Source organism: Lynx canadensis, chromosome A1, assembly GCF_007474595.2.
Source record: "Lynx canadensis isolate LIC74 chromosome A1, mLynCan4.pri.v2, whole genome shotgun sequence".
Taxonomy (NCBI): Eukaryota; Metazoa; Chordata; class Mammalia; order Carnivora; family Felidae; genus Lynx; species Lynx canadensis.
This window is the reverse complement of record NC_044303.2, coordinates 107,008,926-107,035,256: the sequence shown is the minus strand read 5'-3', so window position 1 is coordinate 107,035,256 and position 26,331 is coordinate 107,008,926. Positions and strand designations below refer to the sequence as shown.

The 26,331-nt window shown below is 36.7% G+C and overlaps 1 protein-coding gene across 1 annotated transcript in view; it reads right to left on the bottom strand.

The window, feature by feature from the left end:
- Nucleotides 1-581: 581 nt before the first annotated feature.
- The window catches only part of ADAMTS19 (ADAM metallopeptidase with thrombospondin type 1 motif 19), a 231,323-nt gene continuing 205,573 nt past the window's right edge, over nt 582-26,331 (bottom strand). Inside the window, 3 exon segments of the mRNA XM_030317935.1 lie at nt 582-733; nt 4,906-5,083; nt 24,504-24,656. Of these exon segments, the coding sequence (XP_030173795.1) occupies nt 582-733; nt 4,906-5,083; nt 24,504-24,656 (483 nt within the window).

The window sequence follows — 26,331 nt, the reverse complement described above, 5'->3', positions numbered from 1 at the left end:
GTTATAATTACAGTAGAATTTTTCCTATGGATATCTCTAAATCCGAACCAAATTCATAATACATTCTTTAAAAACCTGTTCAACACTCTGAGGTTTGTTATGTTTCCACATCTCCTGTAGGTGACAGAAAATGGGCTAATTCTGCATCAGGAAACCAAGAAAACAAAAATGACTTCTCTCCTTATATAACTAAACTATTACACTAAGTTAGTATACATTCTGGATAACTCAATGGTATCGGCAGGGAGAGAATAGCACCTTAGAGACAGCCCTAACTTAAAAAAAAAAATTTTTTTTAGAGCCTAATGATCTTGTTTTTTTTTTTTTTCCCTTTTTATTTTTATTCTGGAAACTGGATCCAACTTATTCATATAAAATTATTTATGAAGCCATATAGTATAAATCAAAATGTTTGTATGACCAAAACAAACACCATATTGGATGTTTGGCGGGCACCAAAATAAATTAATCTGATTAAATTATACGTAATCTGATAATATTTGGTCTGAGAAACATGCTAGTGTGTGTGTTTATAAATAATGTAATTGCAAAGAGCTGTGAGCCAGCCAGCCTGCTAGAGGTCAACTCTTCTGCTGCAGTTTTTGGGCATAGAAGTCCCTGCACGTCTCACAGCAGCGCTGATACCAGCGCATGTCCTGACATAGGTTCTTCTCACGTATCACTCGGCAGTACACAGGCCACTGGTCTCCCAGGCATTTGAAAGTCAGCGCAGCTGTGAAGAAGAAAACAGGGAACTCAATACACGTCGATATCCTCAGTGCCAGGGGCAAAACAAGTAGCAATCACTTAAGGGGAAGGATTTTGCACACGCACTTTGACTCGTTCATATTGCCTTCTAGAACTTAACAGTAAGATTAGGAAACACACACACACACACACACACACACACACACACACGCTATAATAAAGGAGTAAAGTGGATGAATAACGGTCTTACTTATGAGCCCTTTTAGACTCATTCAAGCTAGATTTCTCAAATTCAGTGAGTTGTGATACAAATGGCGTTTAAGGCTCAATTTTATGACTTTCATTTAAGCTTCTTTTTGGATTTTCAGTTGAGAAGATTAAAAAGAAAAACGAAAAGGCTCACTATATCCACCTTTAGGGGAATATAAATTAACAAGTATTGTTATGGATGAAATACCAAAACAAATGCGCTCACTTATTTCACATTCCTCCTTTCCTAGATGTCAGGCATATCTAGGTGGGATATCTGGGGATCTTGATTTTACACATCTTTAAAATCAAAGCTGAGGGATGCCTGGGTGGCTCAGTCGGTTAAGCGTCCGACTTCAGCTCAGGTCACGATCTCGCGGTCCGTGAGTTCGAGCCCCGCGTCGGGCTCTGGGCTGCCGGCTCAGAGCCTGGGGCCTGCTTCCGATTCTGTGTCTCCCTCTCTCTCTGCCCCTCCCCCGTTCATGCTCTGTCTCTCTAGGTCTCAAAAATAAATAAACGTTAAAAAAATTTTAATAAAAAAATAAAATCAAAGCTGATCATCAAAAGTGACTGAAATTTACAGTGATAAGGTATGTGAAATCTTTCTTTTGCCACTATTCTAATAAGATTCATTATTTTCCTTTTTAAAACCTTAGGTTTTCCACTGTGCTTGTGTGTTCAGGGATATACCTTCAAGAAATAATAAATGGAGAAAATGCAATTTTAATTAAACTTTTCTTTTAATCCATTATTTTCTGCCCCGTGATACTTCAAGAAGGACTCCAACTAATTGCTAGAGAAAGGGATTGATTTTGTTGTTTTTGAATACATGGATTTAGGGCATCTGCTCTAGGATTGCTTAACTTTTTGTCTTAACTACTCTTAATTCTCTTTGAACTATTTCCTAGAAATGTTAATTATTTGGCTAGAAAATGAGAATATTTTTATTTCCATGAAGAACCAAACTTTTCCATTTGATTGAATCTTACTGCTTAAAAAATATCTATGACAATTTAGCTCCTTTGATTTTGGCAACATTGTTCTGTTTGATTAAATTGTCACCCTGTAAATTGTACACGCAGATTAAAAGTAAAGGTGGTAAGCATAAACTACCCCAATGACAGACAGGTAGTACTGTTGTTAAAAGCCACTAGTTGCTACAGAAATAAAGGCTGATTCATTTATGAATTTTTTTTAGGCAAGCATAGGCTATATTTACTGAAAATACATAATCTGTTTCTTGATGATAGATTAGATTGAATAACGGGAACTGAGAATATATATGAAAACATTTTATAACATAAAAATATGCAAATCAACATTTTTTTCATTTTTCTCATTTATTTAGTATTTTTATATATAAACATGTATATACATCATTTTTCCTGTGGCTCATTCGTTTTTTTAAATATAATTTATTGTCAAGTTGGCTAACATACAGTGTATACAGTGTGCTCTTGGATTGGGGGTAGATTCCGTGATTCATCACTTACATACAATGCCCAGGGCTCATCCCATCAAGTGCTCTCCTCAGTGCTCATCACCCATTTTCCTCTTTCCCCAGACCCCCCGCCCCCCAATCAACCCTCAGTTTGTTCTCTGTATTTAAGAGTCTCTTATGGTTTGCCTCCCTCCCTCTCTGTTTGTAACTATTTTTACCCCTTCCCTCCCCACATGGTCTTCTGTTAAGTTTCTCAAGTTTCACATATGAGTGAAAACATATGATATCTTTCTCTGACTGACTTATTTCACTTAACATAATACCCTCCAGTTCCATCCACATTGCTGCAAATGGCAGGATTTCATTCTTTCTCATTGCCAAGTACTATTCCATTGTATATATAAAGCACATCTTTATCCATTCATCAGTTGATAGACATTTAGGCTCTTTCCATAATTTGGCTACTGTTGAAAGCACTGCTATAAACAGTGGGGTACATGTGCCCCTATGCATCAGCACTCCTGTATCCTTTGGATAAATTCCTAGTAGTGCTATTGCCAGGTGATAGGGGAGTTCTATTTTTAATTTTTTGAGAAACCTCCACACTGTTTGCCAGAGCAACTGCACCAGTTTGCATTCCTATCAACAGTGCAAGAGGGTTCCCATTTCTCCACATCCAGGCCAGCATCTGTTGTTTCCTGAGCTGTTAATTTTAGCCACTCTGACTGGTGTAAGGTGGTATCTCATTGTGGTTTTGATTTGTATTTCCCTGATGAGGAATGACGGGCATCGTTTCGTGTGTCTGTTGGCCATCTGGGTGTCTTCTTTGGAAAAGTGTCTATTCATGTCTTCTGCCCATTTTTTTTTTTAGTGGATTATTTGTTTTTCAGGTGTAGAGTTTGGTAAGATCTTTATAGATTTTGGATACTAACCCTTTATTTGACATGTCATTTGCAAATATCTTTTCCCATTCTGTCAATTGCCTTTTAGTTTTGTTGATTGCTTCCTTTGCAGTGCATAAGTTTTTTTTTTTTTTTATCTTGATGAGGTTCCAATAGTTCATTTTTGCTTTTAATTCCCTTGCCTTTGCAGACATGTCAAGTAAGAAATCGCTGCAGCTGAGGTCAAAGAGGTTGTTGCCTGTTTTCTCCTATAGGGTCTTGATGGTTTCCTGTCTCACATTTAGTTAGGTCTTTCATCTATTTTGAGTTTATTTTTGTGTATGGTGCAAGAAAGTGGTCTAGTTTCATTCTCCTGCAGGTTGCTGTTATGTTCTCCCAGCACCATTGCTAAAGAGACTGTCCTTTTCCACTGGGTACCCTTTCCTGCTTTGTCAAGGATTAGTTAGCCATACATTTGTGGATCCAATTCTGGGTTCTCTATTCTGTTCCACTGGTCTATGTTTATGCCAATACCATGCTGTCTTGATGATTACAGCTTTGTAGTAGAGGCTAAAGTCTGGAATTGTGAGGCCTCCCGCTTTGGTCTTCAAAATTACTTTGGCTATTCGGGGCCTTTTGTGGTTCCATAGAAATTTTAGGATTGTTTGTTCCAGCTTTGAGAAGAATGCTGGTGCAATTTTGATTGGGATTGCATTGAATGTGTAGATTGCTTTGGGCAGTATTGACATTTTAACAATATTTGTTCTTGCAATCCATGAGCATGGAATGTTTTTCCATTTCTTTGTGGCTTCTTCAATTTCCTTCATAAGTCTTCTATAGTTTTCAGCATACAGATCTTTTACATCTTTGGTTAGGTTTATTCCTAGGTATTTTACGGTTCTTGGTGCAATTGTAAATGGGATCAATTTCTTGATTTCTCTTTCTGTTGCTTCATTATTAGTATATAGAAATGCAACCGATTTCTGTACATTGATTTTGTATCCTATGACTTTGCTGAATTCATGTATCTGTTCTAGCAGCTTTTTGGTGGAGTCTTTTGGGTTTTCCATAAATCCATGTTAATAGCATTTATTCGTATCTAATATTATGTCCTTAAGGATTCAAAAGCTATTCCCTTTTGTTTGGTGGATTAGATCCAGGTATCCATTCCTATTGAAAGCCATTTTTTACTCTGTCTCTCTTGAAAGGATAATTTGCACCCAGGATCAAAAGGAAGGCTATTGACAGCAGAGACATCTAAGGTATATACCACAATCTCACCTTTCCAGAGCCACTACCTTAGTCGATAGTTCTACCACAAAACTGGTCAGAACCAAAATATGATTACATCCTCCAACCCTTTCTATGATGACCTTGAGAGGTGTGGCATTTGTATTTCCAGGGCCTGGCTCTGAGTAGACAGTTTCAGGAGTCTTGTTTAGTCTTTAGGAATTTTTTTTATCCTCCTGACCATTGGGACTAAACTATAGTCAAGCATAGTTTTAGTTTAGTTAGAACCAAACTAATTCATATAGATTTATTTATGACAAAGTTTTATGATAATACACAAAACAGCCATAAGCATTTCCATGCTTCTCAAAACCATCCCCTTTTTGGTCTGCTTACCCAGCCGGGGTGACGTTATGGTATTTACATTAATCTTCTCATTGCAAGGCTGAAGGTGGCATGGCCTGTATGCTGCAGGTTTCTCTGAAGAAAAACATTCATTTCCATGTCTTCCTGTGATCTTATGCATGCACTGAATAACACGGGACTGCATTCCTTTGCCACAGGTAATTGAGCACTAGGAGAGATAGAATATTGTACAAATAAAAATATGATAATCTGCATTAAAAAAATTAAAAAATAAGGGGGGGGCGCCTGGGTGGCTCAGGCGGTTGAGCGTGCGACTTTGGCTCAGGTCGTGATCTCGCGGTCTGTGAGCTCGAGCCCCGCATTGGGCTCTGTGCTGACAGCTCAGAGTCTGGAGCCTGTTTCGGATTCTGTGTCTCCCTCTCTCTGACCCTCCCCCGTTCATGCTCTGTCTCTCTCTCTGTCAAAAATAAATAAACATTAAAAAAAATTAAAAACAAATATGATAATCTGGATTTTCTAATAAAATACCCTTTTCATGGATTCCTTCTTTTTTTTTAATTTTTTTTTTCAACGTTTATTTATTTTTGGGACAGAGAGAGACAGAGGATGAACGGGCGAGGGGCAGAGAGAGAGGGAGACACAGAATCGGAAACAGGCTCCAGGCTCTGAGCCATCAGCCCAGAGCCTGACGCGGGGCTCGAACTCACGGACCGCGAGATCGTGACCTGGCTGAAGTCGGACGCTTAACCGACTGCGCCACCCAGGCGCCCCTTCATGGATTCCTTCTATTTCAGCTGAATGGAGTCTGTCTTCATTTGTAGGATATTTTTCAAAGAAGAACATATTTGATATACAATGGTCTTTGATGAGAGATGTCTTTCAGGTCCAAATATATCACTAGATTTAATTTGTAACACAAATAAGCTGATGCTTATTTGACTGTGAAAATACAATTGTTTTATGGTATCAGAGTTACATGTGAAAGAGCAAACATGGCTTTGTTTCTGAAAACAATGATTTATTAACTAAGCATGCTATTTTCTACAGAGTAAAGATTTAGCCATAGTTAGCAAAATATGTAAAGAATTCTATCAACTCCAAAGGACATCAACACACCAAAGTCATACATCAGTGTTCAGGATTATAAAAAAATGCAATGAAGTAACTACAGACACATGATAACTCAAAATACATAATTTTAGCGGATAATGGCTGAACAGTGCCTCTCATAAAATTTTGAAAACAAGAGGAAAACATGTTAGTTGCATTCCTTATGCAAGTTAAGTTTTGTAACTGTCTGGGAATAACCTGAAAATGAAAATTGTATCCAGGAAATAATGGAAGTTCTATAATTCGTTTAACTAAAACACTATCATTTCTGCCTTTGAAACTAACAGAATGAGCTTTCTCACAAAATTAAATAGTCTAATAGCCTCAGGATCTAATTTTAATTAGCACACTCAGGCAATGAAAAATATCAGACTATTACTATTAATTATTTTCTTTATAATTTTTTTTTCAACGTTTATTTATTTTTGGGACAGAGAGAGACAGAGCATGAACGGGGGAGGGGCAGAGAGAGAGGGAGACACAGAATCTGAAACAGGCTCCAGGCTCTGAGCTGTCAGCACAGAGCCCGAGGCGGGGCTCAAACTCACATACCGCGAGATCGTGACCTGGCTGAAGTCGGACGCTTAACCGACTGCGCCACCCAGGCGCCCCAATTATTTTCTTTATAAAATACATTTGGGTAAAAATTTCATTGCATATATGTGAAATATGAACAGATACTTGAATCAAGTGAAATCCCAAGGTCTTCTAAATCAGTTCTTACTTTATTATAGAAGATACTACTAAACAACTGGATATTTCCCCAAATCATGTCACTGCGATTAAAGACAGACAGACATTAAAAGAAAAAGCCAAATATTCTGGCCTTGACATGAGGAAAATGGGCTCCAATACTGTCTCTTACAACTAATTTACCTGGAACTTATTTTTCCTTTTTGTTAAGCAAGGCATTGCAGTAGATCATAACTACACTTTTGGGTCTAAATTACTATGAAAGCAAAAATTCCAAATAACATTGTTACTGTTTACTTATTTGTTTTGAGAGACAGAGACAGAAAGTGCATGCGTGCAAGCAGGGGAGGGGCAGAGAGAGAGGAAGAGAGGAGAGAGAGAATCCTAAGCAGGCTCTGCTCTGTCAGCGTAGAGCCCAATGCAGGGCTCAAACCCAGGAAGATCATGACCTGAGCAGAAATCAAGAGTTGGATGCTCAGGGGTACCTGGGTAGCTCAGTCAGTTGAGTCTGCTTTCAGTTCAGATCATGATCTCACAGTTCCTGGGTTCGAGTCCCCACATTGGTCTCTCTGCTCTGTGCGCAGAGCCTGCTTCAGATCCTCTGCCCCTCACTCTCTGCCCCTTCCTCATGCACGTGTGTGCGCATGCTCTCTCTCACTCTCATAAATAAATAAATAAGTAAATAAATAAGTATTAAAAAAAAGGAGTTGGATGCTTAAGCAACTGAGCCACTCAGGCACCCCAAATGACTTATTATTAAGTTACTATAGTCTGGCAATTTTTTTACACTTTATTTACTTTGAGAGAGAGAGAGAGACAGGACACAAGTGGGGTAGGGGGATAGAGAGAGAGAGAAAGAGGGAGAGAGTCCGAAGCAGGCTCCAGGCTCTGAGCTGTCAGCACAGAGCCTGACACGGGGCTCAGACTCACAAATCACGAGATCATGACCTGAGCCAAGTCGGACACTTAACCGACTGAGACACCCAGGTGCCCCTGTAGTCTGGCAATTTTTAAGTGGTGAAGCTTCATCACAGCACAGGGTCTATAATTTCATCATCTAATTAATTATTCAGTGTGCCAGCCAACAATGGTATGACAGAAGTTCTGCCAAGATTAGAGTTTGCTTAAATGTTTCAGAATAGTCAAGCATTTATTGATTTTTCAAATATTTGTTGACCACCCATTTTGTTCACGATCTCCTGCAGAAAATAAAGACAGCAAAAATTGTTAATATGATGGAGCTGATACTTTTATCAATAAACCTTATTAACAAAACACTAAAACATATCAAATAAATGGAGTTAGAAACAGATTACAAAACTGTGGAAATTGGGCAATTTCATCCACTTTTAGCCAATTGTTTAATATTTTATTTATTTATGTATTTATTTCATTTTTTTTTTCAATGGCTTAGTATTTTAAATAATCAGCCACCCTACAGAACCAAAGTTTGCTGCTTTAGGATCAAAGGAAACTGATACTACTAATTCCGGAAGCTTTTACTTCATACAACACTAATGATAGTTAGCACTTAGTTACTGTTTCTTATATGTCAGGTATTGTGTTAGGTCATGATTATTCAGTATTTCATATGAAGTCCTATATTTGTCCCTGTTACTCTGATGAGAAAATAGAGGCTCAAATAAGTGAAACTAATTGCTCAAGTCTTTACAGTTCAGAACTGGAGTGGAAATGGAGTCTGAACTCACATATGCTAAATTCAGAGACTAGATGCTTAACCAATTACTGGATCCTGGAACATTGCTAGTGCTTCTCTTTCTATGAATAGTCGGAAATCTTTTCTTTTCCTCTATCCTGCCAAATGAACCTCTCATCCTCGTATCTTACTATGAACTTAATTAAACATTAATGAATAAGAAGGGCTTTTTGGTTTGTTTTGCTATAACGCAGGTTATAAGATAGAAGATAAACTTGTTTTTCAAGAACAATTCACAAGCATGATTTGTCTTGAGATACGGTGACCATATAACTTATCACCCAAATCAGGGCACTTGTGAAAGAAGTTGCTGATGATAATTATTCCTACAGTACAGGCATACCCTGGGACAGCCCCGCGTAATCTGGGACATACAGTCACCCTAGATACAGACATCTTGCTGATCTGTGTGTTAGACGGTAAGCACAAATGAATGGACACATGAAGCAGCTATTATATTTCATGCATTATCTAATATGCTTTTACACAGCATATTAAACTTTGGTTACACTCTGTCATAACCCCCATAACTTCACAAATGAAAAGAGTGAGGCTCATTGAGATTATTTCATTCATTCATTCAATTAATATTTATGGGAAGTCCACAATGTGTCAAACACTGTTTTGGATACTGGGATGTGATAGTACACAAAAGAGACAAAAACACATGCCCTCAGGGAGTTTACATTTTAATAGGAGGGAGCAAGAAAATAAAGATTTAAATCACATTGCATATTAGATAGTGACAGGTGCTATGGAAAAAACTAAAGATGGGAAGGAAGGATGGGAAAGTTTGGGGTGGGGGGCTTTGTAATTCAAATAGGAGGATCAGATAAGGACTCATGGAGAGGGTGCCAAGAACAGCAAATGCCAAGTCTTTTGATTCCAAATATGATGTTCTTTCCACTGTGTTTCTACAGATCTTGAATTAATTACTTTCAATGGCTTTCTTCTTTCTCTCCTTCCTCCCTTTTTCCTTTCTTTCCCTCCTTCCTACCTTCCCTCCTTCTGTCTTTCTAGCTACTACATTTTGAGTCTTGCTCTTCATACAAACACCAAGTAAATTTAAAATGTACTTGAAACAAGGCAGCACTATAGATTCCCCCTACAGGCCAAAATGCTAAACTGTCAACATTAACCTGCCAGCAACTGGTAAAGAAACGCAAGGTGTACCTGATAACTTGCCATTGATATTTCTTTTACAGGGAAAATTCCCTGGAGTATTTTAAATAGAAAGACTTGCATTGTCTGACAAGAATTCAAACAGTCAGTCTTGCCCTGATGGACCTTTGGAACAAAGCACCTCGCGAATCAATTCCATGAAGTAGAAGCTTTTAATTCTGAGCCCCAAAGTCTCTGGAAGTGAAATTTGTTTAACTGACTTCCTGATAGTCATCATTTCAATCTACCTGAGAAAATAATGACCTTCCCTGCACTTGGGAACACACGAGTCATATCTTTAGATATGATTTAGATAATATCACCATAGATTTCTCTTATAATCGAATAAATCCTTTCTGGCCCTGGAACATTAGTGACAACTTTTAAGACTATTAAATTATGTCTACACTGTATGTCAAACACTAAGCTTGATTAGGGAAACTTTCTCGATAATTCACAGTTTGGGTTATTAAAATATGTACAGAAATCATTTAGTAAATGAGAACCAGAGACACAAATGTTGGAAAATCATTAAGAAGGCTTTATCCTGTTTTAAAATGAGATGCACATTGATAGAATCTTATAACCATTTCTATTACCTAATATTTTCTTTCTGCCATTCTTATGCCAGGCAATAAGAGATAAGAGACTTTATTCTACCTAAGAAAATTTCATTTAAACTAACTGAAAGAGGGGCGCCTGGGTGGCGCAGTCGGTTAAGCGTCCGACTTCAGCCAGGTCACGATCTCGCGGTCCGTGAGTTCGAGCCCCGCGTCGGGCTCTGGGCTGATGGCTCGGAGCCTGGAGCCTGTTTCCGATTCTGTGTCTCCCTCTCTCTCTGCCCCTCCCCCGTTCATGCTATGTCTCTCTCTGTCCCAAAAATAAATAAAAACGTTGAAAAAAAATTTTTTTTAAACTAACTGAAAGAGAAATATCTGGAGAAGTAAGTGACATCCAAGTTGGGGAAAGTGTATAGTAGATGTTTACTTAGTTCATATATTTTTCTGACAATGGCCAAGGATGATCTGATGATAGATACAGATATGTCTTGGAAAGTTGTATCTACTAACTTAGTAAATACAACTAAGATGATAAGTTAGATGATAGCCCTGTCATGGACAGGATTTGCCAGTACTGGTAAAGGCAGGTTAAGATACCACAATGATTTTGCCAAGTTACGGATTGGCCCAAATGTAAACAAACGAAGGGAAATAGAAAAAAATGTAGGAAAAACAAACACACTAAAAAATCCTTAACAAACTCTTAACTATGTGGCATTATCATAGAGAGGGATGAAATGAACTCTGAATGGCTGAGAAGTTCATCTCATGGGTAAGCCACAGTGTGGAATCCTTCCTTCCATCACAAAAAGATGGATGAGTGGTGAGGCACTGCCCAAAATGTGAACTGCAGGAAGAAAGTGACCATGGAAATTTCACTCCTGAAATGATATTATTTATGGCATTAATAGCGTTGCTCAGGTCTTGGTTTAATATTTTGGAAAATATGTAAACACCTTAGAGAAGGTGTTCAAGGAAAGGCTGTTTACCTTGAGACATTTTATCAGTGCCTGATGGGATTATTTGTTTTCAAGTCTAATCTGATGGATTGAAGAGAATTAGCTTTTAATGAGCACAATGGTATAAACAAGTTTTTCATGCACCAAATACTACATAGGAGGTATGAGTGTACTCTGTTCCTAAGTTTTCATTATTTTATATAGAAATATCCTTTCATGATGTATTTGAATATGTTTATCAAGAATCTGCATCTTTTAAAAATCACCGACATGTACTGTTCCCCGGGGTTTCTATGAATACCATTATGCGGAATGACATAAATTTAATAAATAGTAGTGAATGATAGATAGCAAATGTGCTCTGTAATACACTGACATGAGTAAAACATATTTAATTCAAAGAAAAAGAGCTGCGCAGGCACCAATAAATAGCCATATAAAAATTTATAAAGTGTCAAAATGAGAGAGGAGAATGATTTTAAGAGGTCCTCAAGGTTCATAGGTTCTTGTCCATCATACTACTTGAATCTACTTTTGCAAAGTATAGGATTAGCTTTCTGTCAATTGAATATTCATGAATCATGTAAGAATTTCCATCCATAATGTCTCATGGTAAAATCTACCAAGAGTCATGTCTCTGTTAAATTCATCAAAGAACATTGTTTTCTTCCGGTCCAAGAAGTAACCTATGTAGTTCTAGAAAACTTATTTTCACTTAAGAACTCTTTATAAATGGAATGTCCACCAACAGCTCTTAACCACTCTCCTATGTAAAGAGGAGACCCTCATTCTTGGCATTGATCTCTGACTCCACAGTGCTTCTGTGCTCCAGAGGTTCTGAGATCCAAGTAGATCTATTCTGCGTACACAGTTCTGAACATGGAGCTAAAAACGACTTCCACATCTATTCTTGGGTATTGGGATTCTGTAGTAAAGTGCCAAACTTTGAAGTTATTGGTTAAACGATAGTTTCTTACCTCTCCTTTCAGAACTTCAGAAGAGTCACAAAGACACTGTTTTTGGTGCTAGTTATTTGTTACCCTGGATATTTCGATAACTTAGCTTTGGCAACAAACGGGGACACTGAGGTATAAATAAATTTGTAGACTTCAGTTAAATAATCAACTAGTTTGCCAGTGAGTTTATAGAACCATTAATCTGTTCATGTTAAACTGTAAAACTCTTCAGGCTGTAAATGCTGTAAAATGTCCTTTTAAACATCACACCAAAGAGGGGAAAACCCAATACTAAAAATACCACTATAAGATATTTATTTGCAGTTTTGTTGGCGAACAAATATAGCTAAACTAATGCTGGTTTACTTTGTTAATTCCTTAAAAAAACAAAACAAAACAAAACAAATTGCTGTGTATTCAGGGGTTAAAAATAATAATTCTCACACTTGGCCAGCACAGAGATTACCCGAGATTCCTTCCTTCTGGAGTGTGCCAAAGATATATATTTTGGAGAGAATGTGTATTCTCTAGGCCAACAGCTAAGGAAGGCTCTGTAATGCTTTACTCATTTCCAGCTGGCCTCTGTAAGAAATAGGAATTCCTAAATTAAGAGAAAATTGTCACTGGCAAACAGAGTTCAAAAAAATTTCTGAAACCAATATAATAGACAATCTTACAGAACCTGATACAATCTATAATGACGAGTGCCAATCTATAACGAGGTTAACAGCATTGACTTGGATAATTTGTCTTTGGGAATAAGTGGATTATTCCAGAGAGGTTTAACAAGACTGAAGTAGCATTCACAGCGGAGAGTGGACCTCATAAGGAAAGTAAATGATGACTTCTACTGGAAATTATTAGCGCAGCATTCCTATTCATTTATGTATATGTTTGGCGGTTCCATCTTTCAACTTTTTAATAAAGTGAGTGTGAAACAAGCATACTAAGGAACAAAAGTTTGGTTTGTTTTTTAAGATTTGCTGTTTATTTTGGTCAGTGTTTCTGCGTCTTTTTAAAGTAGTTCATCTGCCTTTTTTAACACATGGTTATTTGGAATTGAATCTATTCCTAGAGGTCAGACGTTTGAGGTTTTTTTGCATATGTGTTTAATTAATTCATCATTTGGTTCCACAGTTCAAACTATTCTTTTCTCTTTAATGAAAATGTCTGCATATAGTTATAGCAAATTAAGGAAACGTGTGTGGCAAAATCAAGCAGAATGCTTATGAATGATTAGCAGAGAAGTGAATATGTTTTGAAAGGACTGTCACATTAACCCCCTGAATCTTTTTTTTGTATCAAAGTACACATTGATCACCACAATGATGGAGGGAAAAAAAAGATGTTTTGCATTAAGAAGCAATTAATAAGCACAGACTCTTGAACACATTTGCAGTTCTGCCAGTGCTCAGCCCATGAATCACAGGGTGTTGGAGAGGTGAAAAAAGACTATCGAGACATTTCTATTTTATCTCTATCATTCCAGGGGAACATCTTCCCACCAGAGAGAACGTTTGGAATGACAGTGATTGAATTTCCTTTGCAAATACAATACTTTCCAGGTCTAGTCCAACAATTCTGTGTCCAAAATGGATCAGATCCTTCGGGGGCCATGTTGGAGAAGTGTGTGTATTTTGTTTTGTTTGTTTTAATAAAGTCTTAGTTTAAAATAGCACAGAGAGCACTATGTAATTACCTTTAGGCTATTCCAACCCGAAATAAACCAAGTATTTTCCAGGTGACAGAGAAATTTCTTAAGTGTGCTTTGCTTCCATCTCCCGCTTTCCTTCTAGGTTAGATAACAGCCATTAACCTGACAGCAGGTATCTCAGCCAACTGGATTCAAGAGAACGCAAAAGAAGTCTGCCAGCTTCCTTGAAGCTCAATGTTAAGCACTTTTTTGGCTTAAAGTACTATGCTATTCAAATAAGGGTGGATTTACTTAAAAAAAAGAACACATTTTTAAGTAGTTTGACTTACCACACAGGAAAAGATCAAGGGGGTCCTGTATTTACATAAAATTATACTGATTAATTATCCTAGAAAAAAAAATGAGCTAGTTACTAGTTCTTTGGTAGTACAACGTATGCAACACTATAGTTCTTACAGAATTAGAATCAGAAAATTAAATGGATCAGGAGAAATGCAATGTGTAGAAATATGCTACAGTTTCTGCTTTCTTGATAAAACAGTTCAGCGATCATTCATGCAATAAACATCACTAAATGTAGTGGTGTCTTCTGGTTGCTCAGAGAGATTTATGGGAAGGATAAAAGGGGTTAAGACATTCTCAACGGAACAGCAACCATATATGGCAACATATAATTAATAGAGAAAAAGTAACAGAGTGAGTGCAAACAAATTCTCTCATTTACTGGGGAAGCCCTTTGAAAATTATAAGGCATTTTCGATGGTCCTTGAGGGACTCAGATAGCTAGAGGAAACACATTGTAGGCAAAGAGGACTGTATCAACAAAGACCCAGAGAATGTACAAGTACAAACCGGTCAGGCCTAAGCTTAGTGGAGATACCCAACATGGGAATAAGGAGGCAATTCTCAATTGGTAGGTTAGCACCAGAATATGGAAAGATTTGAATGCCTGTGTGAGTATCTGCTAATTGAAAGGGTAGCCAAAGGGAATTCTCTGCAAATACTCAGGCTATAGGATTGAGTGGAGAAGTCATCCCTGTGAGTGGATGGATCTGAAATATGGGGGTAAGGAAGCGTATTAGAAACTGTTACTCCAGTTCTGGTAAGAAAAAAAATAAGGACTGTATTATTATATCTGGAGTAAAAACAACTGAGGCAAAGCCCTACTTGCGTAAAGAAGAAGTGCCAAGGGTAGGTTCTAGCCTGGGTAGCTGGGAAGATGATATTGACATTTTTCAAGAAAAAGGAAATTGGGAGTGGAGTATCATTTGAGGAAATAAATTGAGGAATTTTGTCTTAAACATACAAATTTGAGGACCTACTGGAACGCCAATGGCAGGGTCCCAGGGCAACTGAAGTTTGGGTTGAGAATAAAGATTCAGTCCGCCCCTTCCTCCACTCCCTCTAGCTATGCTCCCTCTCCAGGCACACTTAGACTTTAAACATTTTCGCACCATCTACGGGTTGATAATTCCAAAATTTATATTTCCATCTCATTCCTCTCCTCTGATCTACCTACTGAATGCCAGTACTTAACTCTCTTACAGGCAAATGAAAGATCGCCCAAAATAAAAGTGAAAATCTTTCCCCTCCAACTTAACTCTTAGGGTTTCCTACCTCCTATCAGAGAAGCATCATCCATACAAATTGTTCAGACCTGAAAGCCAAGCCATGAGCCCTTACTACCTTAACACCTGACTCTTCATCTTTTTTCTCACAAATAATCAACCCCAGGTCTGTTCATTTTAACCTCAAAACAATTTCTGAAAGCCAACCAATCCTCTCTATCTCTACTTATACTACTGTATGAACAGCTAGCATTAATTCGGTTACTATGTAACTGACACTATGCTAAGAACTTTCCACGAATTATTTCATTTGGATTCACTAACTTCGCTGAACAGAAGATCCAGAATTCAAACCCAAGGCTGTCTAACTCCAGGCACTGAGCTATCTTACCTCTTATACTCCCCAATCCTTTCCCTTCCCTGGAAATTCTGTAATATTCTCTGAGTATCTTTCTATATCTATGACATCAGTCATTTTTTATATTGTAGCCTTAAAAAATTTAAGTACTAGCCAAGTAGGTTTTCTTTTAGTTTCAGACAGAAAATATCAACCCATTCACAACACTAAAAGTAACATATGGATGTGGTAGAACGATAAGCACAGAAGGCCCTTTCCTCCAATGTAATTCAAATAAACTATTCTTTGTATGTCTATGCAGAAAAATTTTAACATGTACAAGAATAATATATGTAAACAACCTTAGTTCATACTATATAACTCTTTTGCATAATTACTCACTTAATAGTAGGTCTTAGAGAAATTTTCCCATCATTATGTATTTATCTATACATATATTTTTAAAAACAACAATATCCCACTGTTGGAATGTGGGATTATGATTTATATAACTAGTTATTGGATATATGGGTTGTTTCCAAATATTTGTTGTGCCAAAGAAGACTGCAATGAGCATCTTTATAAAGACGGTTAGCAAATTATGTGACAATGTCTGTAAGGAAAATTAAGAATGTGTATATTTCAAAATGAGGTATTATTTTTCACAGCTATCAAATTAGTTTAAAAAAGTGTGCTAACATCCAGTCTTGGTAGTATGGTGACACAGATATATGAAAGCGCCTGGGCAGAAGTGAGTAGAATCCACTCCCTTTAGAGATGGAGCTTTTTGGTTGCCCCATGGTATCCCTCAACACACTCCTCTCATTGCTTTTCTGTGCCCTAAAGTCATGTGTGTGTTTATATCTAAACATGTTTCCTAGTTTTATTTATTATACTATATGGACTTGTACATACTCTGTGTACAGTACAAAAAGCTATAGACATATTTTTCTAATCCAATGTATTTTTCTAATCCAATCTAATCCTAAAGTAGATCTTTCATTTTAAGTCACTCAAAATACTTTTCTTTGGATTATGTACCATTTGGACCACTGACGCTGGGTGATTACTTTTACTTGCACAGTTAGAGCACTACAAAATTCGGAGAGACATATAGTTGCTTTGGCACATTTTACAGATGTAGGAACGAGGCTGGGGGAACTGATTTTCGCCATACAAAATCAATGCTGGTTGTGCACACTGGCTCTCTGGATGTTCCGCTCAACCTGAAGCAGAATTAGGGACCTGTTAAAAAAATTTTTTTTTTGTACATTTTGCATCCCAAGACCCCATATGATGTCTTTCTTTCTTTTCTTTCTTCCTTCCTTTTTTCTTTCTTTCTTAAATGTTTTTTTATTTATTTTGTGTGTGTGTGTGTGTGTGTGTGTGAGAGAGAGAGAGAGAGAGAGAGAGAGAGTAAGCAGGGGATGGACAGAGAGAGAGGGAGAGAATCCCAAGCAGGCTCTGGGCAGTCAGCACAGAGCCCAACACAGGGCTCGAACTCATGAACCATGAGATCATGACCTGAGCTGAAATCAACAGTTGGACACTCAACTGACTGCGCCACCCAGGCACCCCGCCATAGGATGTCTTTCTAACTGGCTAATCATTTGCATGTTTTTCTTGCATTTTAATGATGTCATTCTCTGCTAGTCCTGGTGATATGGTTATATCTATCTCTGGATATCCTCTGGCATTTGGTAAACATACACTTCACTATATCTAATCAAAAAAACACTCAATGGCTAATACTACTGATTTTAATTTTATAATATTATTGTCAAATTTCTTTATATTTTTTATGTGAAAAAATCTGTTTCCCTTCTCCCCGGCTGCCCACCAACACTCAATGTACCCAAAATGAACTTTGGCATGTTCAATGCTCCATCCCCTATAAAGAACATCAAAAGTAATTTTTTACCTCAGTCATATTTATTTACTAAAATATTTTCAGGTATGATTTAGAAAGTGAAATTATAGATATCCTGGTATGCAGCAAAAGAGAATTGGTAGCATAATTTTACAAGCCTGGTGATTTTTCAATGATCTATTAAGAAGACAGTATAGGGGTGCCTGGGTGCCTCAGTTGGTTATGCATCTGACTCTTGATCTTGGCTCAGGTCATGATCTCACGGTCTTAAGATAGAGCCCCATGTCAGGCTCTGCACGGAAAGCCCGGAGCCTGCTTGGGATTCTTTTTCCTCCTCTCTCTGCCCATCCCCACATGTGTGCTCTCTCTCTGTCTCTCAAAATAAATGCATAAACACTAAAAATAAAAGGAGACAGTATAATTAAGCCCTATGGATTAAAAACAAGTTGTCTTGCATTTTCCAATACAAAGGATCTTAAACATGTCTCTATATCTGCATTTATAATTATACATGTATACACATATATAATACATACATTATATATACTTATACACGTATACATGGAGAGACAGAGAGACACTACCCCAGTCTCTCTAAATTTTAAATTTTCTCTAGGTAGAATATATACACAGATAGTATATGTGCATCATTTCTTCAAAGCTAATATACATCTGCTATGTTCAATCATACCAGCCAAATGCTTTGACTGCTTTGAGTAATTCAAACACTTTGAAATTTGTTTTTTGGTTTTTTTTTAATACATCTGGGCAACAGATAAGATTGTCAGAAGACCTGAAAACTAAAAATGATAGCAATGCAAAAAATGTCCATTCTCTTGCAGTATAAAGAGTCAGGGGCATGTTGGTGGCTCAGTCAGTTAAGTGTCCGACATCAGCTCAGGTTATGATCTCATGGTCTGTGGGTTCAAGCCCCATGATGGCCTGGTGCCTGCTTCAGATTTTGTGTCTACCTCTCTGCTCCTCCCCCACTCATGCTCTATCTCTGTTTCTCAAAAATAAATAAATGTTAAAATTTTTTTAAAAAATTAAAAAAAAGAATCAGAGGCTAAACAATTTGATAGGCAATAATTTGGGGATTTTGTGCATGGTTTAGAAGATAGCTATCTTCTCCAGAAAGAATGGTAAGTAGCAAATTTTGTAAATATTCAGTAGATGTATCTAAACAACATAACAGAAAGTATTCTACTTATCACTGAGTAATTTCTGTAGTATGAACAATTTACTCAGAGAAAGTGTATTTTCAAAGTAAATGTTCCTATAATGCAAAATATCTCTTCTGTAGGACACCTTGTGATAGGTTTCTTTGATGTCCAAATGTTTAAAACCAAACCCACAATCTCTGATTTCTTTAATTCATTGACTGATCCAACAATGATAGATTTTGATGTATTAGATTCTTATTGGTTTATGGAGTAGCTGCTCGAATTTTCGTGTCTTTTTAGACTATAATTATAAAAAGATGATAGGCAATTATCTTTTCCAATGACTTGTAGACATTATTAGAAAATAATTCTATATATAAATGTTAATCCACCAAGAATAGTTTTTAGGTACAGATAATTTCAGTTTGATTTCAATCTACAAATTTTCTCCAGTTCCAAAAATTACTTACAAAACTAATCTTTCAAATTTGAATAATCTAATGTAAGCCTTCCCATAGTGTATTACACTAAATAGCAAACTAGCCATATGCTCTGCAAAAGTGAGCTTTGGTTAAAAATAAAGAAAAGAGAAATACTAGTCCCTCTTTGAGATTTACCAAGTATAGGAAAATGTTAAAGGATCTTTAAGTCCTACAGCAATTTGCAGTATTTGCTTATCTTTGTTTAACTACATTATTTCTCAGACCTGGAGACTATATCCCAAGAAATGGGTTTGCCATATAATATAATTTGGGAAATGCAAGCCTCAAGCATTCCTTAATTAATATGAATTTAGTCTTCTAAAAAGGATGACATTTGATCTTCAGTAAATACCAGTCTTACTAATGTATCTAACTTGACAAAGTATTTTCTCCATTATCGCAGTTGTCATTTCATTCATTTCTTTGATTCTCTGGTTTCAGCTGGTAGTTAACATTTTCTATTTTTACATTCTATTAGGGTATTTAATTTGGCTATTTGCAACTATTTCTTTAAAGTTGAATGGGAAATCCTCTAACAAGTGCTTAAGCTTCCCTCTCCTACCCTGTTAACAACCCACTTAGTTTAGTTGTATTAAAACCAACAAGACACACATTTGGATTCTGGGACCTCCTGCAAGGGGATTTTAATTGGGTGGGGTGTATGCCAGCATTAGGTCAGTAGTATGTGGAAATCCACAGTCCTAAAGCCCCAGCCTGACTATGGGCCAAGAAGAAATCCTTCCCTTGGGAATTTTGAGTCTGGTTCTTTTTGTCTCCCTTGACTGAAAACAAAACTACTAGGCTACAGAGATGCATGATTAAAAACACAGTGTTATCTAGTCATTTAGTTTAGGATAGATATTCTTGATTGCACTGATGAGGATTTCTTTACGTTTCCTTCAATGATTCACTGAGGTTTCCTCCAGTGGAAAGAAATGTCCTCTGTGATTATTCACACTTTCATAGTTTTAGATTCTTCTTCAACTGAATATACTGGATGTAACTGTGGTTTCCTTTTACAGGATAAGTTAAAAATGACTCATTATACTGCAAGCTTTATATTTACCACTTCTAAACAAGGCCATACATACTATTTATATAATTAAATCATCCAAAATGATTTATTATGCTTCCAGCATTATTTTGAATTATATCATAATCACAAAAAGACTCATAATCTCTTGTCCAAAAATCTATTAATCATGTCAAGATTTGATATGTGGCCAAAACTATTCATTTCCCAGAATCTTGAAGTACTAAATTAAGCTCAAATTGTGGACTATGAATTGAATCTAAGAATAAACCAAGAATAATTATGTACAATTCCAAGGTGTTTTGTTTCTCATTAACACTCCCTTGAATGAGTTCTCTTGCTAATGCTGCACAGAAACGTTAATGCTATAAAAGCTTCAGGAAGGAACCAAATTTTGTGTAACAGGTAGATAAAACAATGCTCTTTTATTTGCTTCTCAATAGGCTCCAATAATGAAAACAAGAAGCTGTAGACATTCAGATGGAGGCAGAAAGGTCAAATTCTGGCCGAAAATAAGGCATTTCATTAAACATAAGGGACTATGTTATTTTTTAAGTCAGTGTTCTAAGGTCAGCTTAAATGAGTGAATGCAGATTTTAACTGCTCAGAAACATATGGGTTGTGTTCTGTTATCCCAAGAAAGACCCAAAGGCCATATCTATATCAGAGATATAGTCAGAATGTGGCATATAATTGTGTCACTGGTTAATGCAAGCCAGAATAAAGGAACTACATTGTTTGTGCCCTATTTTTGCCAATTTTCTAGTTTCAAAGGAATAAATGCAAACATTGTTCAACAAAGGCTGTATTACATCTACTTAGGAATCAGAGGTAACATTTTTATGACAGATTTTTCTGTTTTGAATATTCCTGTATTTATATTTTTCTTTTTCAAGCTGAGAGCAGATTTTCCACTGTTTACACAAAATCACCAAAACATAAATGATAGACATCACACAGGCTGATACAAATGCAGTGAACAGTTTGGGGAATAAGCCATTTTCCTAGGAAGCCTCCATTCAACTGATATACCATTAGTCCATTTGTGGCCACTGACTTTTAGATAGTGTGAGAAGCTGAGAACATATTATGCTTTTAACTTATTCTCTAGTGCTCCACCCATATTGTGGGAGGAACAGCGTTGCACAGCAAGATTTTATGGGTAGCTCATTGAATATCCTTGATTCAAGTCAACCCAAGGCCTAATCTTAAGTCCACTTAGGTTTATCAATAGTTTAAAAAATATTCGTAGAATTTAAGTGAAACTGACAGATTAATTGACCTCCAAGGAGCACAGAAATCACCTACAATTGCACACATCTTGCTGCTATTCCTGTTCCAGGGACACAGCTGATAAGAATAAGAAATCTATGGTTTCCTCCGTCCGTGAATACTTTACTCACTGAAACTTAATAATCTCAGAATTATTCCTTTTCTCTGTAATTATTTTGGGATGGTCTGTATTTTTGCATGAAAGTGATCTCTTAGGAGTGAAAAAGAAGGGGTGAAATCAATAAAGTTCACATGGCGCGACTGACTTTAATTTGTGCAGGCTGTTTAAATCTGTTAGGCTGAGATCTAAGTCATAAAAAAGAACAATGAAACTGGTTTAAGGTAAAGAGCAGACTATATTCATATAAAGAAAAAAAGTGCAACATACTGAATCTTCTAAATAAGGAAACAAAAACAAACAGACGCACAAAGGTAAAAAGTCACAGAATAAAGAAGAATAGTTATTAGAGTTATCACCTTCTTTCCTTACTCACAAAGGCTATGTTCTGGCTGCGTAGTAATGTAAGAACACAACAAAACCAACTTAAAGTAATTCAGTCTAAGTATACCTAAAAATTTACACACATGTAATTATAGTAAAATTGGAAAAAAATATTTTTTCAGGCTTAGCACAAAAACCCAAAAGTCCTGTTTTTTATGATCTCCCCAGTTAACAAATTTTGATTTTGCTTAAGATTTAACCAGAGGCCACATGATAGGCACATTTATTAATCAACACCAATAGTATTTGTCATGAAAATAGGATTCGCTAGCCGTATTTCCATACACAGCAATTTAGGAATTTATAGTTGTGTGTTGTAAGCCACAACAAAACCTGGATCTTCTGTTTGTTGTAATCACAATTTGTGTGTTGAACTGGAGATTAACATTTACCACTTAAAATACTCCTATTAATGAGTAAAGCTGGAAAAATATAGCTCATCTATTATTGTGGGTTTTAAAATTTTTCTTACAGAAGACTTCTTTCACTTAAGGAAAACACCTCAAATCTTATTAGCCAAAATAAACAAATGTGGAGTTCCCACAGAATTAAAAGGAAACAATAGGTGACCTTCCCCATATCCCTCCAACTAGGACTTCCATTTCCTCATCCTATTTTATATCATCAGTGCTGAAGAAAGAATTAATATACAAAAAGCTTGAAAGCAATGGTGTTGTCTATCTTCCTTATTTCACTCATAGGAAAACAAAGACACCGAGGTATTCAGTAGCTTGACCAATTGGTCCATCTACATAATGAAGGAGTTGAGACTACCCCCCTCATCTCTTGACTTCCAGGCCATGGTCTTTCCTATCTTCCTACTCTATTTCCTTCTCTTAGAATTAGGAAAACATAAACCCTGAAAATAAAATAAACTATCTGTGGTTAATTTGGAATTCTCTTTCCCCTAAAAGTTGTTTGCTCTAAAGTGTGAAGTTTCCTTACAGGGTTCACCAGTTCAAAACTGCCTGGATTGGGCTGAATATTTCCTAATTCTGTAGTGAGGGATGAATTTAAATTGTTTACAAATGCATCCTTTAAAGAGTCCCAATGCAAACTTTAAATGTTGTAGGTCTTAGAAAGAAGTATAGTTCATGAGAACTCAGATGTGATGCTAATACGCAAACATTTTTAGAGAGGAAAGCCATTAGTAATCACAAGTAAATAGATTTTAAATGTCAGGAAATTTCTTTGGGGGCAACATTAGGCAAAACGGCTACCCCTAGTGCATTATACAATGTCCTTTAGGATCTTTATGAAAAGTACCACACTCCTTACCATGCCTCAGCAGCCACCATTTTTTTTTCACAAATAAAATAATGGGAAAGAAGAGAAGATTTATTATGTCTCCTTGAAGCCTTAGAATTTTATGATTTCATGATAATAGGTATATAATATCACAACTGGATGTGGAAAGGCACAGGGGATTATTTGATTAACACTTAAATTTCTGAAGACTAGTATTTGAGAGCCATTTTCCCCCTAAATATCATCAGAATTTTATCTTAAATACTTTTTTGGTGGGGGGAGCCTGGGTGTCTCAGTCAGTTAAGCATCTGACTCTTGGTTTCGGCTCAGATCATGACCTCATGGTTTGTGAGTTTGAGCCCTGCATCAGACTCTGTGCTGACAGTGCAAATCCTGCTTGAGACTCTTGCTCTCTTCTGCCCCTCCACTCCTCGTGATCTCTCTCTCAAAATATATAAACTTCAAAACAAATACCTTTTCTTTTTTTGAGAGAGAGAGAGAGAGAGAGAGAGAGAGGAGGGAGGAGGTGGAGAGGGGGAGAGAGAGGGAATCTCAAGCAGGCTCGATGCCCAGGGCAGAGCCAAACACAGGGCTCAATCTCTCAACCATGAGATCATGATCTGAGCCAAAAACAAGAGTTGGGTGCTTAACTGAGGCACCCAGGCACCCCTCAGAATTTTATCTTAAAACATAGGATTGATTAATACTTTATGTAGGCTGAATAGATAGACTGCTCACTTATATATGGGGCATCACTTTATTTTTAAATTTAAATAATACTATTACCACAACATTAAACTTTCTGTTCACCTGCCACATGAGTTGTGTCTACTTGATTCGACCAAAGGGCTTCAAGTATGCTGTTCCTTTCCTTGTCTTCTATACACATCCCCAAAAATTGATGGGAAAAAGAATGCCTTTATACATTAGGATGGGAATTGCCTCTGTTTGATTCTGTCACTACCTCACTTAGTTATATTTTCAAAATGGTCTTATCTGATAGTATTCTAATATTATGTAACTTTCATGCAAAAATATTCTGACAAAGAACGATTATGAATAAAAACTCACAAGAAAATAACAATAGCCGTTTTTGAAAGCTTCCTTTGTGTCAAAAAGTGAAAGACGGTCTTCAGCATTTTTTTACCTTTTATCTTATTTAATCTTTAAAACAGTTTTATAGAGATCATGACCACGGATTTGAACCTGGGAATATAACACTCCATCTCCCATGACCTATACCTCTGTCCTCTACTTGTCCTAAACTGCATGCTGTGTGGTCACAGCACCCAGGGCGATGCAGACATGATGGAAACCTAACAGACACGCCAAAAGACTCTTACCTTAGACCAGTCACCCATTCGCCACACATAGCATTTTGAGTAATCCTCACAATCTTCAGCCTCCCTGGGTCTGGTGGAGAGGACACATTTCTTCCTAGGGTTCGTACACCTCACGGTCCGGTGACGTACGCCTTTGCCACACTTGACCGAACACTAGCAGGAAACATCAGAGAGTCTGGATGAAGTCCGTGATTAGGAGATACAGATGAACAGTTAAATTATGTTAAGTAATGTTTCTTTCTCTTTAAAAAATTTTTTTTCAGTTTATTTATTTTGAGAGAGAGAGGGAGAGAGAGCACAAGCAGGGGAGGGGCAGAGAGAGAGGGAGGGAGAGAATCCCAAGCAGCTTCGAAGTATCAGTGCCCAGTGCGGAGCTCGAACTCATGGACCATGAGACCATGACCTGAGTCAAAATCAAGAGTTGGATGCTTAACGGACTGAACCACCAAGGCGCACCTTTCTTTTCTTTTCTTTCTTTCTTTCTTTTTCTTTTTTTTAAAGTAGGCTTCACTCTCAGCGTGGAGCCCGATGTGGAGCTTAAACTCATGACTCTGAGATCAAGACCTGAGCTGAGATTAAGAGTCGGATGCTTAGCCAAGTGAACCATCCACGTGCCCACTGTTAAATAATATTTCTAATCATCTGTCATAAGCCTATGACCACATATAGACCAGGTTAAAGAACAAAGAGAAGTTCAACACCTGGCTATACGCCAGTACCAGGATCCAGATGAAGCTCAAGACAGAGTGCTGCAGGTAAATGAGTTTCAGGAACACAGGACCATTATTGCAGAGATCAATGTAACATAAGGATTGTTTATTAAAGACAAATAATATACAGTGATCAAAATATAAAATACTGAACTTGATTGCCATAAAAATTTTTATGTATAATTATCTAAGAAAATTCATTTTATTTTTGCTAAGATTTAGTTTATTGTAGCCCCAAGAAATGTTTGCAAAAGATAGAAAAATTTTTTAGAGGGTGTCCTTTCTCACAAACTTTTCTTAAAGCTAAAACAGAGAAAAATCTTAGCAAAAATAAAATAAATATTTAATTGCATAATTATATACCCCTAGAAATTATCATTCTAAATGACTGCAAGCATTGAAAATATAATTCAGTTGAAAAACAGTTTGTTTATTTCATAAATAACTGATGCCTGATTTAAGATGGTGACGTAACATACAAACATGTATGTATATTTGTATACAAATATACAAGTTTTTCTAGGTGCAACTTGGCATCTCATTTTTATTTATGTCTCTTATTATGGAATATGTGTAAAGCTTCTAAGTTTTACAAAGATATACATCACTGACTATCTGGACACAGGGACCAAAATGGCATTGGGCAAGAGAAGGGAAAGGAAGGAGAGAAGGGAATGGATGAAAGATATGGCAACCCTTGAAAATTCAATGAATATTTGTGATTAAAACATTTCCAAAACAAGAGTTGCAGGAATACATTTAACAATGACGTAGTATTAAGAATATGCACGTGGACTACAACAGGTGTGTTGTTGAAAACCTGAGCATGAAACTAATGATATTATAAATATCGTATATTTTATACAAATGAGTAACTGTCTCATAATTTATGGCTTATGTTTGAATACGTTGAGCTTTAAAGTGGACTACACGTGTGACTTAGCATCTTAAAATTTATATTTTAATGTTTTGCAGTTGGAACTAACCCTCAACCATAAAATCAATGTTTAAATTAAATAAAAACAAGAGAAACATTTTTTTAAATTGGTAGACTGCATTGAGACATAATATTTCTCCCAGCTGGTGCCAAAAATCTGTACAGAATCTCTCTGACCTAT